At 36.5% G+C, this 20,480-nt stretch overlaps 1 protein-coding gene across 1 annotated transcript in view; it reads right to left on the bottom strand.

The window, feature by feature from the left end:
- Positions 1 to 20,480, bottom strand: part of RSPO3 (R-spondin 3) — a 78,771-nt gene that overhangs the window by 42,622 nt on the left and 15,669 nt on the right. The window contains exons 2-3 of the mRNA XM_035296641.3: positions 5,471 to 5,662; positions 3,438 to 3,584 (exon numbers count right to left, since the gene is read on the bottom strand). Coding sequence (XP_035152532.1) covers positions 3,438 to 3,584; positions 5,471 to 5,662 — 339 coding nt within the window. The remainder of the gene's footprint in view (positions 1 to 3,437; positions 3,585 to 5,470; positions 5,663 to 20,480) is intronic.

Here is a 20,480-nt window from a genome sequence, read left to right as displayed (position 1 = left end):
ACTTCAAAAAGTGGATTAAAAAAATTACAGCTTAGATAATTATTATAGTCAGAAGATGAATGGTTTTAAAAATTAAATTCTAAGGACAAGCTTAGATAATTTTATTGGAGTAGAGAAAATATTCAAAACAAATGAGTTTAGGTAGTTAAAAGCTGTAATGAGACCAGATAGCCAAAACACCTTGAGACAAGGTGCATTTACCTTAAAGAAATATTGTAGACTAAACCTATAATGTAAGCATCCAAATATTATTTCCAGAAAAAAAATGAAAACTGAAAAAAATTGCTAAAGACAACACAAAAGGTGATTTAAGTTCCATTCGGATCATTTAATGAAGAATGTAGAATTCAGGCACTCCTTGGTGAAGAGGTAGTTAAGAAAAAACACTATTCACCTTCTGTGTTCCTTCTAGCTTCTAGCTTCTAGCTTCCAGTATTAAAAACAATCTTAACACTGGAAATCTTTATTCACTAATGAAGCTAATGAAGCACATGTCTCATAAAAGGTAATGAGCTCCAGTCCCTGGGAATCATTGTGCTGTGGTTGATCATCAGTGTGAAATGCTGTAAAAGGGATTCCTGAATTGGAAAGAAAGTTGAATAGGATGTCCTACCAGTAATGACTTCACTGGTCATTTTGCTCTAATTCTTGTTGACTAGTTGCATGATTACATAGAGAACATAGCAAGGGTATGTCAGTGCTTGGAGTGAGATATACTCTACTTGCTACTCAGTGCTTGGAGTGAGATATACTCTCTCTGTGATTACTTGAACAAGTCCAACTCTCTAAGAGAAGCAATGGGGGTGACAAAATGACAGGGCAGAAAGGAAGCAAATATCTGGAGCACAAAGTGAAAAGAATGTGTCTTTTAATAAAATTTGGTTCAGTGGATGTTTCTCTTTCATTTGACCTGCAAACCATGGAGAGTGGATATGTTGTGACATATCTCTTTCATTCCAGCTCTATATCAGGCTAGCATTTCCTCTGTTTGTGACCTTTCCTCTCAATTTAAAATCTAGATAGAAAACTAGAATTGTGGTGTAGATTTTAGCAATGGGAAAGACGCATTATTTCTGTTGGGTGAGCAGTAGGAAGCTAAAGTCAAGCTACTAATTACAGCACTGAAAATAACTAATGTTTCTTTGGGGTCATCATTTTGCCTCTCCAGATCCTAGTTTTCATATTTGTTAAAGGAATAGGCTGTAATATTCCTTTGTGATGTGGAAGCAGGTCATCCTGGGCTAGCCTAAAGGCATGCCAGGTGTAGTACCTGTAGGCTAGGCACCATATAATACCAGATATCTCTTATCGAGCAAACAATAGGAGCCAGCCTTGAACTGAAGCTGTTGATTTGTGATACTACAGTGTCCTAGGTCATTTGCACCCATTAAATGAGCCAAATTCAGTAACTGGCTTTTGGACTGCTAACCTCTCTTCCAAAATGTATAAATTTAAATGTAATTGTGTTAAGAAAGAAGCAGTCTTAGTCTTACTAGTAATATTAATTACCAGTAAGCTTTAAAGACAAATCCAATAGTGCCAAGTGTGAAACGATCTCCCTGATAGAAAAACATTAATAAATTTAAGGTTAATAGTCTTTCCTGGACTGAATGCTACACCTTCAACAACTGAAAAAAAAAAATTAAATATGTGTTTTTTTATTTCCAGGTAGAGAAATGTCACAAACATTCTGCAACTCGTCCTGAATTTCTGCTCTTGAATATCGCACAGACGTGTTTTCTATTTTTTCCACTGTTTGGAACTTATTACCTCTAATCATCAGCCATCAGGACCAATGAGAAAAAGAACGTGAAGTGCTTTCAATTGTTCTTTTTACCCTATTCCTAATTGTTGCTCTTTTTCCCTGTGTTTCTACAACTAGAGAAGAAAAAACTTAACCATTGTGAGCCACAAACTATTTCAAGACCATTGTTTTCCAGATGCTTCTAAAATTATCTTTAAAATATCTATTTATTTTATTCTATCAAAAACATTGTTTTGAAATAAAAGTGCTGCGGTGGACCTGAAATGGTTAAACCACGACTTTAGATTTATTACTCCAGCACTTTAGATTCTAAGGGTTCCCTAAGACGGGGACCCCAGAGGAGTCCCGGAGACTATCTTGTACTGAATCAGGACGGCAATTGTGTGGATATGCCATCGGTGCAGCATCAAAGGTTCTTGTAGTTCTTGCCCAGGGGATTTTGAGATTTCCTAGGCTATTTTCCCATTTGGTTTAGCATCTGCTTCCCAAGTGTTCATCAAAGTTGTAGCTGTAGTAGCTGTACAACGTTTAAAAGAGGGAAAATACATCCTGACAGTGATCTGTTATTTAGACAAACAGCTTGTCTGAGGGGCCTCCCTCCCCTTCAGGAAATTTGGCCTGCAATTAATCAGACCCAGGGACTGTCTTATTCTGTCAGTTTGAGTAAGTCCACTATCCTCTTTCTTATGTATCAATACCTGTAAAAGCAGAACATTTCAGCATAGCAGTGTGAGAGAAAAAAGTGAGATTTTAACTAAATCAATTCCAGTTCTCTAGGTCTTTGATCCATTTACTGAGCATTAATGGGCTGTGTCAAGAGAATAAATGTTCCCCCCTTAGAAAATAACTTTGGTCATTAGTTGAGATTAGACCTAGGTGTTTTATGAAACTATTGCTCTAAGGTAAAAATTCAATTTAAGACATAAATGTATGTCACATAACAGATCACTGTCAAGACATATATATACACACACACACACACACACACACATATATGTCTTGATATATATATGTTTAGACTGAATTTTTATTTAAGCAAAAATTCATCAAATAATAATAAAAAATGAATCTATCATGAAGAGACAGTTGAAACAATTATCGACAGTCCCTAAGAAATAAGGAAGCAGGCCGGGCGCGCTGGCTCACGCCTATAATCCCAGCACTTTGGGAGGCCGAGGCGGGTGGATCACGAGGTCAACAGATCAAGACCATTCTGGTCAATATGGTGAAATCCCGTCTCTACTAAAAATACAAAAAATTAGCTGGGCACGGTGGCACGTGCCTGTAATCCCAGCTACTCAAGAGGCTGAGGCAGGAGAATTGCCTGAACCCAGGAGGCGGAGGTTGCGGTGAGCCGAGATCGCGCCCTTGCACTCCAGCCTGGGTAACAAGAGCAAAACTCCGCCTCAAAAAAAAAAAAAAAAAAAAGAAAAGAAAAGAAAAAAAAAAAAAAGAAATAAGGAAGCACCTACTTTATTAAACTGTACTGTAATACATGCTAGATAAGGTTATGAAAAAGACCTTTAGAAAGTATCTTTGTAAAGAAGGACGGATACAGCCTTTAAGAGATCTTAGCCCAAGAAGCTTCAGGTTCTTTTGACAAAGGACTTTGAAAAGCACCTCCGTGGAGACTGACATTATCATTTATTCCATTAGTAGAGGTTCTCCTTACCAATATTGACACACTCCATGGTATGGTTTTTGGCTTCCAGCCCTTCTGGGCAATTGTCAAGGCACTTTCCAAGGTGTAAGTAAAATCCACTTTTACATTTTGTGCAGAAATTTTTGTTGAAACAGGTATCACAGTCAGCTTTGCATTCTGGAAGAGAAAAGAGAAAGAGAAATATGCTTGCATTGTGTCCTCATAACTATTGGTCTAGTTCTGCCTGTGTCCAGCACAGGCACATGCAACTTTAGTGTCAGACAAACACTCGAGGTCCAAAATTATTCTTCCAGATTGAATACAGGATTCCTCCACAGTGATTTAGTTGATGTATATCAGTTACTGATTTTAAAAACATTATACTGATTGCCCTATGAAAAAAAAATTTGGAATATATATACATAGCCAAGAATATTTATAAGATCGAGTATCTGTTTATATTAAGTGATAGTGAAAATGTTCCATCAGAACCTTAAGAAAATACATGAAGGACATCACCTTTGTTTAGTTCCTGAGAGCTATTCATTCTTTTTTTTTTTTTTCTTTGAGACAAAGTCTTACTCTGTCTCCCAGGCTAAAGTGCACGATCTCGGCTCACTGCAATCTCCACCTCCTGGGTTCAAGCGATTCTCCTGCCTCAGTTTTCCTAGTAGTTGGGATTTTACAGGCACCCGCCACAGCGCCAGGATAAGTTTTATATTTTTAGTAGAGATTGGGTTTTACCATGTTGGCCAGGCTGGTCTTGAACTCCTGACCTCAGGTGATCTATCAGCCTTGGCCTCCAAAAGTGCTGGATTATAGGCTTGAGCCACCGCACCCAGCTGGCTATTCATTCTTACAACAAATATTTGATTGCCTACTATGTGCTAGGCATTGTTCTTCATATTGGTTAACAGCAGTGTCCAAGAGGAGTAAGAGTCAGGCTTCAGAAATTTTACATCCTAGGAGATGAGATACGGTAAACAATAACAATAGTTGACCCTTATAAGGTGATTACTGTAAGCCAGGATTGCTATAATGTTTTATAATAGTATTAAGTCATTTAAGGTTTACAGCAACCCAATAAGGTAGTCATTGGTCATTGGTATAATTTCATTTTACACATGAGGAAACTGAGGCTCACAAAGTTATGAAACTAACCCAGGACAGATCAGACTGCTTTTTGAAACCAGGCAGTCTAGTTCCAGAGTGATAAGTGGTCTGGGGGGCGGAAAAAAAAGAAACAGCAATAGGTGGGAAAAAGAGACGGAGAATGGTTGACAAGGGGAACAGGCTGATTATTTTGGATAAGATGGTCATGGAATGTCTCTCTGAGATGACATATGAACACAATTGGCAATGAAGTAAGACAGCCAGCCATGCAAAGATGTAGGCAAAAAGCTTTCCAACTGCTAGAACAGCCAGTGTAGAACAAGAACTGCAAAGACTTGAGGTGGGAAGACCTTACGAGAAGGCAAGTGAGGCTGATCCAAAATGGTTGAGGAGGAGTTGTAGGAGATGAGTTTGGAGAGATTGACAGAACTACACATGACATTTGAGTAGAGTGGTATTTCCTAATTTACGGTTTTGAGAAAGGTCCCTTGATCTGCAGTGTGGAAATCAGACATTCAGGGTCCAGATGACAGTGCTCCCAATATTTATTTCTAATTGATAAATAAATGTTTCAGTTGCTCTGGAATCACTCTTGAAGTCAAAATAGCTGAAATGATTTAGGAAGTTAGTCAATACTTGGATTTTGTGTTGATAACAGGAATTCAGATGGAATTGAGGCTTGCAGTACTTTTCTACAGGTTCAATGAGCAATAATCATATTCACAGCCTTTGGTTTCATTATTAAAAAGAAAACCAAAACATGAGTGTTTCTTGTAAGTTAGTGATAAAAATTTTCTGGTTCTGAGAGCTAAGTTCAAGTATGGTTTAGCCTAATTAAGAGATACACATCATTTACTTAACATTGAATATCACAAATATATTAGAGATCATTTCAAACTGGAAATGTCACCAAGGATGAGATAAAAATACAATTTCATGTAGGCACTTACTTGTACACTTATTTATATCTGGATATCGAGTTCCGTAATATCCACTTGGACACGAAGAGAGACACACTCCAATCTGCTTCATGCCAATTCTTTCCAGAACAAAAAATAGTCTGGGCTTACATGACAAACATCCATTGTAATCTGAACACGTTGCACAGCCTCCTTGGCAGCCTTGACTGACGTTAGGATGCGCTGCAGAGACAAATTTAGAAAGACATTACAAAGGTTAAATCACAGATATGGAAATTAAATGACATTTTCTGGGCAGGATATACATTTTCTTTCATTAGCTTTCAATTTGTTGGTAATGGGCAAATGAGGTGGGATTTTTTTTCCTATCTTTTTTTTAATTGCATTTAAATTTTGGGGTACATGTGAAGAACATGCAAGGTAGTTGCATATTTCCTATCTTTTTTTTGTGATCTTTTATTTCCCTTTAGCACATATATTGTTTTTAATTTCAAAGTGCTTAAAATTGAGCATTTGAAAAGTAAGAATATACTGCCTCAAAAAACTTACATGTATTCTCTTTAAATATAGTATAATTATGTATAACTAATTATAATTATATATTCTCTTTATAGATATAATATCCTCACTGGACTAGCACCCTGGGAGAATGGGCACTGGTAATTTTGTGCTCATTTACACAATGAAATTAATACACATTTGTTTTGCTTTTCATTTGTGTAACGGAGACTAAGCATATGTTTCTAATTTTTTCAGTAAGTAAACTAATGGACACTAGGGCTTAACTTGAGTAAGGACACTGGGTTTTATAGTATCTGTTTTGAACTATGGTGTACTAAAGAACACAATTTTACTTTTTGATCCAATGCAAACTGATGCTGAAGCTATGTTAGCTGTTGGGCACTCCTCAATGCCTTCATGAAATATTTCTTCTCACATGAGCTTAGTGACTGCCTGTTAAAACAGATATAATGGTGAAAATGTGATACTTATCTCATCACTGTTTCCATATGGATTGTATGTGACTGCTATGGTAATTTATGTTTAATATTTTCTCTTTTGGGACTGGAGTCTTACAGTTTCTGTGCCCTCATCTTCTACTTACTCAAGTGAAATGTCTATTTGGTGAGGATGGACCAGTCTACCTTAAGAATCACTGGCATGCATATTCCAGGGTTTCCAAGAGTTACCAATGTGTGAGGTAAGAGTGTTCATTAGCAAGTCTGAACAAACAGAAACAAATATTTGGGAGATTCACCTTTATTTAAGATCATCACAACTTTAAATCTTCTTTTGACTATTAACTAGTCAACATCATCTCTATATGAGCTGGTAAAAACTGCTGACTAAGGGATGTTTCTCATATAGCTGGTGTTTAGGATGATTTCTTTTTCTAATGTCCCTTCTACTCAAATATATTGCAAATAGCTTTATTGTCCTTTGAAGATGCCAGAGGAAAAAAAACATGATCCTTTGAGAAAGAAAGATTGATGCACAGGAATCTAAAGGCATCTCAGTGTATTTCTGACTTCTTTTGCTGGTACTAGAAGGGGTAGGCTCTGGTGGGCCTTAGCACTATTAAATCTGTCTTTCCAGTGATGTTTGGTTATTACTAAGTTCTTTACCACAAAAACAAATCCCTCCAGGCTTAGTTAGAAGAGGTACCCATAATACCAAACAGCCTTACCACAGGGGTGCACGGGTTAGCTACAGAGAGGTCATTCAGTTGACCAGCATCCTCTGCCTGTAGGAAACCATCCCCAAATCAGCCACAGGAACCACAAACAGCTCATTCTCATTCCAAGACGTTTTGTAAATAAACTAAGGAAATGTGTGGGGGAAGGGAAGTCTGCTTTTCCTGTACATGCTCCTCTGTGGGGGTGGGGCAGTCACATAAAGTGGCACAGGAGGTTTAGACATTACAGGGCCTGGGGGACTTGTAAGTGAAACTACTTTCCAAGTAACAGGGTCATTTTTCAGGCCAGTAACTCAGCATTGGTGACTTACAGAAAATGTGTACATATTGTAAGCTTGCAAAGACCCTAAAAGAGAAAAGAGGCAAGAGATTTCCATGTGTTCAGAATCTAGCATTATCCATTTCAAGAAGTGAGAGTTGTAGATAAAAACTTGTAAGACCTTTTCATAGAATTTTCTATGGAAGAGTGGACTTCAGCTTGAAAGAAAAGTGCTTCAAGTTAAGGGCACTAAGAGCCTCTGGGTTTAAGGAAGATGGATCATATTGGTCCATGCCAATCCATCCCTATTTCTGAAATGTGGCTCTGAAAGAAAACCCGCAATTCTAATTTTATGACTTCTGAAACTTTTGCCAATTATGACATAATTTTAAATATATCAATTATTAATATAAACATGATTTACATATTCAGAACTTCAAAAACTGACATTCCTTAAGATAAACTTTATTTAAAAAATTCGGTTTTGAATGTTTGGAATGTTCTCCAGGAGAGAGCCTGAATACGTCTTATGACGTGACAGTATCCACTGAAATTATGAGATGTGCCGAAATACCTTGATTGATTCCCCATTTCTAAAACTTTTACAGATGAAATGCAGCACAGTCAACATTGTGTTACAATAATTCTTTTTGCTTTAAAAAAAAATAGTTTGACTTCATAGGCAAACATTTTTTAAAAATTTGATTTTTGAAAAAGCAAAAAAAAAACCTAGTTGTCCCAACTTGCAAGAAAATTTTATGTTTGTTTTAATCAGTGAATTTTGAATATGGGCAATGAATTTTGAATATCAAATGATGGCAAACTTTATTTTTTCAGGAAGGTTTAAATGCTGGCTGTGGAAAGTGAGAGAAATGGCAACTATGAAGCTCAGATTCAATGAGTCTAGATTTTTTTATGGTTATATAGTGTAGTGACAGCTTTCTTGAATGCCACATAAGGATCGCACAAATTACACAGTCAGTATTACACAACTAGATACAAATTTCCCAAACTTCATTTTAAGGCAAGAACTTTAACTTTTTATATGGAAACCACAAAAAACTTTGGTCTAGATTGACTGTAACAACACTTTGAGCCATAAAATCCCGTGATTCTGAAACAGAAAATAGAATTTTACTTTCTCCTGTGTCATTCTTTTTTTTCCCATTCAATATTAACTTCATTTTGCATTTCTAAATCACCTTTTTCAAACACTATTTTCCTACTGTTATTTGAAGTTGTTGGTGGAGAGGTAGGGAAAGTTTCACGGAATCTCAGTGTTTGAACTTACTCTTAGAAAACGAGTTGGAGTTTATCAGTCGTAAGTGGTCATGTGTGGCTATAGAAGGAAACACTACAATTATCCCAGCTGGGAAGAAGACTGGCATGAGTTTGATGCAGCTAGAGCATAAGTAGCAAAATGAAGATATGAGGAATATCAAGAAGATTGGAGGCATAAAATAGACCTAGATTACAGAAACTTTTGGGGGACAGGCCAATGAGATTCTTCTGTAAACACGGTAGGGGGGCGGTGGGTCTTAATCACACTGGTGAGTGATATGATCAGATTTGAATTGGGAAGGAAATTTCCCTGGCAATGTGGCAGGCATGGAAACTGGAAGAAGAAGAATGTAGTGGTCAAGATAGGAGGCTGATCTTAAAATATAACTTAAAATATGGCACAGGCAATATAATGTAGTTTCAAGGATATTTAGGAGGTGGTATCAGCCAAATATAGTGGCCAATGAAATGCAGGCTGAACAATAAAGAGGATTTGAAAAGGTGGGTTTCTAGGTTCAACCAGTGAATAGAGAGGGGAGGAGCTACCAGAGGAGTACCTGCAGTTGGAGAGTAGGGAATGGTGCATAGAATACAGATGTTTAAACACATAAACCTGGCTTGGAATCACTAATTTTGCAGATTTTATGAAATGTCCAGAGAGTGATGCTTACTAGATGGAGCTTAGTTTGGAGTGACTGTTGGAGATGTACATGAGTCTCTGATGGTGGCTACTTAATTAGAAAAGGCATCTTGAAAGGGGGAGCTACTGGGCCTGGCACGGTGGCTCATGCCTGTAATCCCAGCACTTTGGGAGGCTGAGGCGGGCAGATCACATGAGGCCAGGAGTTTGAGACCAGCCTGGCTAACACAGCGAAATCCCGTCTCTACTAAAAATACAAAAATTAGCTCAGTGTGGAGGTGCATGTCTGTAATCTCAGCTACTATAATTGCTTGAGCATGGGAGCTGGAGGTTGCAGTGAGCGCAGATCGCACCATTGCAATCTAGCCTGGCGACAGAGTGAGAGACCCTGTCTCAAAAAAAAAAAAAAAAGAAAGAAAGAGGAAGCTACTGAAAAATTAGGAGACAATTTTTTAGGCAATTTTAGAAAGAGGAGACATTGTTCAAAATAGGGAACATTTGGCAAGAGAACAAAATGTGTTATTAGCAGCTTTAAACAATACTTTGAATTTCCAGGCCATTGTTGCTTACAAACATGCTCAAAAGCTAAATTAGCTGTGGTAATTGCCTTACGGTGTAAGTAAGTAGAAGCTATCATAATCATTTATTTTGAACCTTCAAACCTGGACTCAAAGGAATGCTGTAACCCTCTGAAAAAATAATGAGTTTAGATCAAAGGTTAAGATCTAGATTTTTTTATCTGGTAACTCTCTCTTTATATATAAGTAAACTTCAGATGTGTAATAGGGGTACAGATGAGTGAGAAAATGAGCAGAATTCGTGGAAACTTTAAATTGGGACCTTCTACTAAAGATGTGTCACATACACAGTGAAATTAATATGTCTATCCTTAAAATTAAGAAAGAGGGAAGTGTTATTTCTTAACTTGTTTATGAAGGTTAGTTGTAAAAAAGGGTGTAAATTGAGGCATAACTTAAACCTACATTCAGTGCCTGAACTGTGAACACTCCCTGAGTAAGAAACTTCAATTTCACTATCTGTTAGACGAGGCTTCGTGCTATTTGATAACCTTTAACTTGTGATACATAACTGATGCAACCATTCCTAAGAGACTTGCTATTGTTATAAGAGCTAATTCAACTTTGAAACATCCAGAATACAGAATTTAAATGGAACCAGAACATTTGGTAAATATACAACCCTCAGCTACTTGTTTTCAATAATTAAATTCTGTTCCCGTGACAATTTAAGTGCAAGCTTCAAGCATTTGCTTCAGTTTAATCCACTTCGAAAGCTCAATTGCAAATGTACTAACATCTATTGTAAGTTGTATGAAAAAAATCCATTATTACTTGCTGCCAATTACCACTAATGATCATTTATTTGTGGCTAACTTCCAGAAATGCAAATTTTAGTAGACTTTAGACTAATAAAATAGGTTTGACTGAATTGAAAAGAAGTGCCAGATACACAAAAGTAACACTAATTTTGTAATCTAATTAAAAATTTACAAATTCACAAATTTGATAAGTTATTTTTAACAACAATAAAAATCATATACAAAGTCTCCCCAAAGCATACTTGTCTGTACAACATTCACTTCCTGATATTCTGTATGCAGTGGCCTTAAGAAACAGGGTAGAGAGAAGAGACTAACTGAATTCCATAATCAAAGTTATTTTTGCATCTGTCTTTTCCTCCATGCCTTCTCTTTTTAGAAGTGTGTTCACATTGACTGTACACTTTCTAAGGGAAGAGGTCTCATGGTTTGATAATTTCTTCTTTTTTTCCTCTATAGACTCGGGAACTTGGGATAATTACCACCTTCTATATAAAGCAGCTACTTATTGAAAAGGTTCTCAATAAAGTGTTTTTCATTATTGAACAAATGAAAGCAATACATATTAAAAAGCTATTAAAAAAAATAATAAATGTGTTGCTAGGTGCATGGCTCACACCTGTAATCCCAGCACTTTCCTTGAGCCCAGGAGTTTGAGACCAGCCTGGGCACCATAGCAAACACCTGTTTTCTATCAAAAAAAAAAAAGAAAAAAAAATTAGCTGGGCATGGTGACACAAGCCTGTGGTCCCAGCTACTCAGGAGGCTGAGATAAGAGGATCCCTTGAGCCCAGAAGGTCCAGGCTCCAGTGAGCCAAGATTGCACCACTGCACTCCAGCCTGGATGACAGAGCGAGATCTTGTCTGAAACAAAACAAAACAAAACAAACAACAGAAAGATTAATAAAAATAATAAATATGTTAAAGTCATTATTTAACAGAAAGTATCTATAATAATTTAAGTGGCCTATGCCTATGAATATCTGGTAAAGAAATCAAGTTCCAAATTACATAAACTTTAAATGATTAATTATAAAATACATCATTCAAAGTGAAGCAATAATGGGTTATTTACTTCAGTAATTCATTCCCTTAGAGAAAATGTGTTTTTTTTTTTCTTGCCTAAGTTAGGACAACACATTTCTACCATATCTTGGGACTTGATTATTCTTGAGCCATACTGAAGTTCAGAGTAATAATACGCTTGTTGAAAATTACAATATGTTCAGGATTCCTCTAGAATATCTGGCAATGTTCACTTTAACAGAAGTCTAATGTTAAAAATTTGAATTATTTGGCTTTCTCTGTCAAATTCTGCTCAGTCAACCCAAGAAAATATTCAGAGTGAATGTTTCTTATTTGTTCATATGTTAATGCTTCCAAAATAGAGCTGACAATGGCTAGGTCTCTACAACAATTTAGGCAACTTGAGAGAGTTAGGCATAGATAGCAAAATATGTACAAAGGATATTTTGAATAAGTATAATTACTTGTTGGGATATAACACTCTTTTGGAGTATCAAAGTATGATATTTGGGTGAATACAGGTTTAATCATTATTTTTTATTAATAGCTTATTGAAAGAACCACAGGTCCATATGTCCAAATATATACAGACCTTGCCATTTTTGAAATACTGTTTATCATCTGATGGTTTCAGTGTTTTAATATACCAATGTTGTAACCATTAAGTAAATTAAAAATCACCTATTCTATTTAAATATACATACTTCAATATGTGCACATATGTGTTCATATGTATGTATGCATGTATGTATACACGTATACACACATATATGTGTTTGTATATCCATATACGCACGCACACACCTACATACAAATTCTATTGGTCTTTCATCAAATTCTAAAGTATAGACATTAACTGAACTGTAACAGTCAGGATAACAGTCTGCTCTATCTTTTGCCCTACTAAGCCAACATCTAATCTGAAAGTTTGTGCCTACACCAAAGGTTGACAGAATTCCTGAGAGTCTCAGAGAGGAATGTACTCACCAGCTGCTGAATGCAGCCCAGTTGGTGCACCACCATTATTATTATGTGGGGAAACATACTGTTTTTAATGGAAACGATTTCTTTGAGAACTTGGAAAATCTTTCTTTTTCTTTTACTGAATAATAATTTCCTGAAGGGAGTCTAATATTTATATTCTATAAATACTTTAAAATAAAACCACAGCAATAAGACAAACCTAACATTAAACAGAAAATAGCTAGGCTTTCCACTAAAATCAAGTCAGCCCAAAATATTAAGAAAATGACTAGCAAATGACGGTAGCTGTAGAATTCATGAAATCTAAGATATGATGAATATTTGGGAGCTCGATGCCAACCTGGTAACCGAGGGCTGTGCTTTGCCTAACCACATCTAGTCCAGAATCAGACTAGAAATGAAAGATAGATGCAAGTAGGCTTCACTGTATATGGATACATTGGGAAAACTATGATTAAGGTTTTCAACAAAAATTTCACTCAGTGTGCTGAACATTTCATGTGATGCAGGAAAGGCAGGAGGGAAAGAGAAATCCAGTTCCTGAAGACATGATGTTCATCTGTTAGTAAGCAAGTAAACAAGGAATCAAATGATTAAAGATTGCAATGAGTGTTGTTAAGGCACCAAACAGGTGGATAAGGCAGAGAATAACTCTGGGAAGCTACGTTAAATACAGGTCAGGGGAGACCCTTTAAGGCTACTCCTTAGCTGAGGCCTGGAGAATAAGGAGGAGCTGTCACGTAAACCCAGGAAGAATATTTAAGGTAGAGCATCAGCAATGCAAACAGTACAATGCAATGAGAGAAGCTGGGCACCAGGATCAACACGACAGGAACCAATGAGGCTACAGTGCTGTGAGTGCTATGAAATGGGTTACAAAGGGCGGTTGGAGCCAGTTCCTCCCATCCCTTGAGGGCCAAAGTAAACAGCCTACGTACATGTAGCCTCTGCATTTCTAAGTAAATATCAGAAGGAAAGGAAAGAACACATTTTGCCTGATATGGTTACTTTAATTTGTGTTAATTTTATGGACCTTGGAACAGAACGAGCATCTTGTATTCCATGAAAATATGTTCTTATTAACTTTTATATTAGAGGAGAATATTCTAACTGGCAACAAACTTGGAAATTTACATGCAGAATCCAATCTTTGAAGAGGCTGTGCATCAATCTACATGTGTTTTGCTCTTGGGACTATCTCGTTTCTCCTCTGTTCCTCCCCATCTTTCTCCAACAGTAATTTTAGTTTACTTTGGTGTTTTAATTTTCATTCTCTTTTACGAAAGTGTGTATGTGTATGTGTGGGAATAAGTGGGGAGAAGTAAAAAAAGTTATCAAATACATAAAAGGTCATAAGAACAAAGAAAGAATAAAAAGCCAAAAATTTACAGTTTTGCATATACTCTTTTCTTGTATTTTTCTAAATTCTTACCATTAGTAATGCATATCGAAACAGTCTAAATAATTTAGAGTAACAACACTGTGCTTTTTACTTCTAATTTAATTTTTCTTTTAGTATCTTAATATTATGTTCTTTTAGTCATTAAATGAATTAAAAATCTGTAGGCTAATATCTAATTTGATACTTCAAAATTAGTAAAAGCCATATGAGCTTTCCTGTGACAAACTGACCAGCTACAGTTGATACTGCTATTGAAACTGTTACAAACTACTCACAGTACTAAAAATAAAGAGGTATTTTTTCCTTAACCACAAGTAGAAAAATCCATGGTAAAGTGAATGCACTCTGCGACGAGTGTAAAATGTAAGGTACTGAATCAACATCCCCAGCTGTTGCTAAGAGAGGGAAAGCTTCCCCTTCTCCAAGTGGCCATGTTCCCAAGTGGAGGTGAATAGAGGACAAGAGGGGGTGGATGGGGGTGACGAGACCCAGATTCTGTAGAGAGCCAGGACCTGTTGATGAGTTAGTGGGTGGTAATAACAGCGTTTTTCGTGAGACAGATCCAACAGTGTTCATCCAACAGTGGGAATCATTATGTGCTGTGGTCTGGCTGAGAGAGGCATTCCTTTTTTTTTTTTTTAAGGGAAGAAATAATTAGAAATCAACATAAACAGAAAATGTGATAGTTTAATGGTAATGAATCTGCATGAGTGTGAGTCCATAACTACTAACTTCATATTCTTGAATGAAACAAACTTCAGTTTCTGCTAAAAACAAACTCCACTTTGTTATATTATGAATAAACTTGGATATTCTTGCTACATAGCATGCTAAAGTAGCATATCTGATGGCTGAAGCCTTAGCATAAGCAAACAGCAAGTGAGAGACTTGTGGTATTTTAACAGGCACTAGAAGATGTACAAATAGTGAGTATACCATTTTAAAAAAAATCCAGATTTATGTATCTCATATAAAATCCTGAGCAAAGAAAATAAGTGCATTTTTCCTAGATTCACAAAATTGCTAACATAATTGAAGAGGAATATACATGCACCTTTGTAAATATAATGCATCTTTATATTTATGTGCATGGTTCCCTGCATTACAACCTCATTCAGAAATGGGTCCCGCCCACTTCCTAGAAGAGCACAGGGACAGGGTGAAGAGGTACTGGCTCTGCACTCATCTAGAGTCTGGTTTTGAGCCCCAGATCTCATGTTTTCTAGCTGAATTACCAATATTTATTTTTTTATCCAGTTATTCATTTAAAAAATTAAATTATTCAACATCCACACACTGATCTAATTAGTAAGCATAGAAAGATGAATATAACCAATTATCTCTGTCAACAAATTTCCATTCTGATTATTTATTTAGACAAAAGTTGTTTAATCTCTTTGAGCCTAGGCTTCATCATCTGTAACGTGGGAATATTTTCTTGACCTATATTTGAAAGGATTAAGTGAGAAGCTGTGTAAAGCACCTAGCAATCTCATAGGCAATCATCAAAATCATAGGTATAAGACACTTTGTTTAACTCAAGAGGCACTAAACCCATCCGGTGTTATCATCATCCATATTTGAAGCAGCTGGTAGCTTTATCCGCTAATAACTCTTAGAAACCTCTAAACAAGGAGGCTGAAAAGAGGGCACATACTGAGGCTTCTAATACAGGCAGTATTAGAAGGTTCTAATACAGGCTTCTAATACAGCCAGAAACTCACCAACAGTCATAAAGAGTGACTACTTTTTAAGGATGGCAGACACAGATTTTAATAGGAGTCCCGAACATTCTGGACAAGAAAACCTCTGGGGCACTAGCAGCTCAATGAAGAGATGCACCTACTTAAACAGACTGAAAAAGGTAAGAAATGGCATAGAAATGATAGTGGTATGGTACCGAGAAATCAAAGGTCTATGTGGCACAGAGAAACCCAAGTTCTAAAGATTCTAAACTTTGCTGTGTGTAAAAATGGCCTGGATTACTTGTTTACAATGAAGAGGTACAGATGCCACTCCTATAGATTTTGATTTGGAAATATATCCAGTGGATTTAGCTAGCTGCATTGATAAGAAGCATCCCAGGTGAATCTGACAAAGGTGATATAAATACCACACTTTCAGTATCCATTATTATTATCTTCACAAATAATTGTTTACGCAATGATTACTGGAAGCAGTCTTCTAGGTACTGCTTATACTGAGACACAAAACGCAATCTGTGACTCAAGAAGCCTAGAATAGAATTAATAAAATAGTATTTTTGTATTCTGAAAACCATAAATGTATAGACTAGAATACAAGAAATTAAAAGACAGGAGCAATTATTGATAATGAAGATATCTAAACACTACAGAGAGCATTTAGGAATGGTTACGGAACTTGAAGGAACAGAAAAATTGAGACAAATGGAAAGGGGGAAAGAGGGAAAATGTTCTGAACAAAAACGCTCTATGTAGAAATACATACTCAACATTTGAGAGGATGATGAATTTACCTGTGGAATTTAAAAGGCTCTTGAAGCTCTTCCTTTTCCCTTAAATTTGCAGATGAGAGTGCTGAGATCCATATAGTCAACTTCTAGTGGATAGAATCATAAACTTTGGGAACTTTACAAATATCTAGTTCAAACTGCTTCCCCACAACAGTCTATTTGATTATGTCTAGTAAAGCAAATATGATATTTGGGGAAAGCCCATACAATTGTTTTATAATAATATTGATTGATTGATTGAGACAGAGTCTCTCTCTGGCACCAACTCTGCTCACTGCAACCTCTGCCTCCCAGTTCAAGCAATTCTCCTACCTCAGCCTCCCAAATAGCTGGGACTACAAGTTTGCACCAGCACCCTTGTCCAATTTTTATATTTTTGTAGAGACAGAGACAGGGTTTCACCATTTGGCCAGTCGGGTCTTGAACTCCTGACCTCAAGTGATCCTCCCACCTCAGCCTCCCAAAGTGCTGGGATTACAGGCATGAGTCACCATGACCGGCCTATAACAACATTTATTAATAAACATCCCATCATATCAAAACTCAACCATTTCTCTCAGAAAGTTCTACTACCATAGAGAACACCCAGTAATTTTTCTGCTTTTTCCTGAAGATAGTTTGTCAAACAATGCTTGATGCTCTTGCTTCTGTATCTCCTTCTCCCCACAATAAGCTCATTCATGGGTACTCAAATGGCACAGGACGTGAAAGATCTGCCAGTTCACATTGTCAGTTAGTAAGAATCATGTCTATAATAATGATTTCCTCTAATCTACATGCCTTTCTTCTCAAACCCAAAGGAATTATACTAATAGTAGGAACTTCAGGGTAGATATATGAGAACTGTGGTAGCGCAGGAAAGGTCAGAGATTGTAGAAAAACAAAACAACCATCCCCCTACTAGAACCTTGAGGCTAAGTTCTGCATCTTACTAGCCTTGTGAGACCATGCAAATAACTTTCCATCTTTGAACTTTAACTGTAAAGAGTATGATAAAACCTGCTCTGCGTATTCCAAAAGGGTGTCAAAAAAATCAAATAAGATGATGAGAAAGTGTCTATGTGCTGTATAATATAAGTTATTGCTAAACATGGGCAAAATGATATTTTTCCAGCCTAGGATCAGATTTGAACCTTCCTCATTCCTAGGAATAGAATAAGAATATGTTCGATGAGAAAACTGTGTTTGATAAGAGTATGGTATGTGTAATTGGTTTGGTTTTTAAAATTGTGCCTTATCATGAGCCATCTTAGTTTAGGGCAACAGGTTATTGTAACTTTTTAAAGTTTGGCATTTCTTGAATTAAGGAAATAAAGAGATTGTGAAGCAACTTCTCAGTCAATGAACAGATATTTATCTCCAAAAAGACCATTACTAAACAAATAAGAAATCAGATTGGCAGCAGATCTACAGAGTCCTTCTGTGGAATGCCAACTCTTGGAACCATCTGCTGTGTAACATTTGGTGTTACAGAATGGCCACAGGAGTTATTTCTACTCTTGGCTCCAATGCAAAGTGACTTCAACGAAGTCGCTTACTTCTCTGGTCTCTATCTTCTTCAGGAACATGAGTGGTTTATGATGCATACGTAATTCACAAAAATCTTCCTAGCTGTTAAAGCTATTGTGCACTTATTTACATGTGCTTTCTTTTGGTGGGGGGTGGGGTGGGGGACAAGGTCCCAGTCTGTTGCTCAGGCTGTAGTGCAGAGGCATGATACAGTTCACTCCAACCACGAAATCCAGGGTTCAAGTGAATCTCTCATTTCAGACCCACAGTAGCTGAGACTACAGGTGTGAGCCACCATGCCCAGCTAATTTTTGTACTTTTTGTACAGATATGGTTTCACCATGTTGCCCAGGTTGGTCTCCAACTCCTGGACCCAAGAGATTTGCCCTCCTTGGCCTCTCAAAATGCTGGGATTACCAGTGAGAGCCACCATGATTAGTAGACATGTGCTTTTTCTATGGCAGTAAATGGCACCGTGAAGATGCTACAATCAGGAATCCAGGGATCCTTCTCATCCTCATCTCCAGTCACCTTTCCTGCAGATTCTACTTCCCTAGTTAATGGAGTTCACATCATTCCATTTCCTACTACCAGCACTGCTACCATTACCAATCAGAGGGATCTTTTAAGAACAATAGTTGTGATCTTTTTGGGCCTCCGATTTAAAATCAGTTTAAATGCATGGCCTGGCACTTCCCAAGCAACCACTCTGTCAACTAGTCTGGTTTATTTTCTCACACCCTTACGTTTTATCTAATGAGGAATTAGTAGTTCCATCTCAGTTGCAAAGAGAGCTATTTCTCATTTAAACCAGCTCTGGCATTCTCTCTTATAGGCTTAATGAAAAGCAGAGTGTAATGGGGAAGGCTATTCATTAGGTCAGAAGATCTAGATGTACATTTTAGGTTTACCATCTCTGGCTCCGTCATTTTGATCTGTTCCTTTGTTATTTTCAGCTTCTTTGCTTATAAAAGTAGAATAATATATCATAAAATTGTTGGGAAGGTGGTATCAGATAAACATGTGGAAGTAGCTGGTAGTTGTCTTTCTTTACTCAAAGCCCTTAATGAGTTAGCGATCACATACAGAAAAGAATTGAATCAAGTTATTTTCAAGACTCTGAATTTTGCTAACTGATATCTTTAAAGTTATCAACTAATGTTAGAAAAGGTCATCAACAGAGTTACATAAGAATCCAAATAACTTGTTGACATGTGTTTGCCAAACTGGTACTTTAAGTAGACTGACTTCTATGTTTTATGTGGTGGTTATGGGGTCACCATGAAAGTTTTGAAAATGCTTCAGTGATATGGACAAAAATGCACTATTTTTAAATGTACAATATGTTAGTGTTTGGTAAAAGTAATTCTAGTTAATGAACTAGTGTGAAAGTTCAGCTATAGAAATTAGTCAATGTGCCAGAAACGGAAATTCACTCAGCCAAGCTATGCCACTCCATTCCAAGGCTTACTTAACAATGCTAACTACATTTAAAGTGGACGATAGCATACTTCCTATGATTGTCACAAATGGCATGCTAAGTAATGACTCCTGTTCATTGCTCATATGTTTTAGGACAAGAAAATACCAGAAGGCCTAATAAATTCCCATGTTTTCAGTTAATCTTCCTTCTACCTTCCTGCTTCGTCCTTATATGCTGTCTAGTTCAGCTTTGTCTCTATTTCCCAGAGAAAAATCTGGGTATTTATTAGGTTTATTGTAAACTAATTTCCAATGCTATTTAAACAAATCTAAAAAAGAAATACTATACAGCTTAGAAATGATATCTAAAGTGCTCTAATTCATCTTTAGCGAAATACTGTTTTTTGATTCTGAATTCATATTTTCTTTCCCTAACCACTGCAAAATACTACAAGGGCAAGTTTCAGGTGTGTTTTGCTTATTTTTGTAATTTTAGCACATAATAAATGTTTAATAAAGAGCTATTAAATAAATAAATGAATGTTTGATATTGTAGTTAGTGCTAAGTTCAATTTTGATTTTTCCATATTTTCCCACAAGATTTCTTTTTTACCTTGTTAGCTTTTAAAAAATATGATCTAAAAATTTCATGAACATGCAAAAATAAACTTCATGTTTTGAATTCAGGCCCTAACTCAGCATTCTAGACATTTTGATGGACAGCTATCTAAGGTTAGAGCATACTACAAAAATGAAAAGGGAAAGCTCATTGATCTTAGTGTTGGAGGGATGGACTTTAAGATCATTTTTCTGCTTTCACAGAAATGAAAGATTATGAATTCACTGGTATAGTGAATGCAGTCAAATCACAGACTAAATGATTTGTCTAAGTTATAGAGCAGCATACAGATTAAAATCAATGTCCCTGCTTCCTAAGGTGGATTTCTTTCACTACAGTCAAATCGAGAACATCTAGATTCTAAGAAGG

This window comes from Callithrix jacchus, chromosome 4, assembly GCF_049354715.1.
Source record: "Callithrix jacchus isolate 240 chromosome 4, calJac240_pri, whole genome shotgun sequence".
In the NCBI taxonomy this organism is placed as follows: Eukaryota; Metazoa; Chordata; class Mammalia; order Primates; family Cebidae; genus Callithrix; species Callithrix jacchus.
This window is presented reverse-complemented; position numbering and strand designations above follow the sequence as displayed.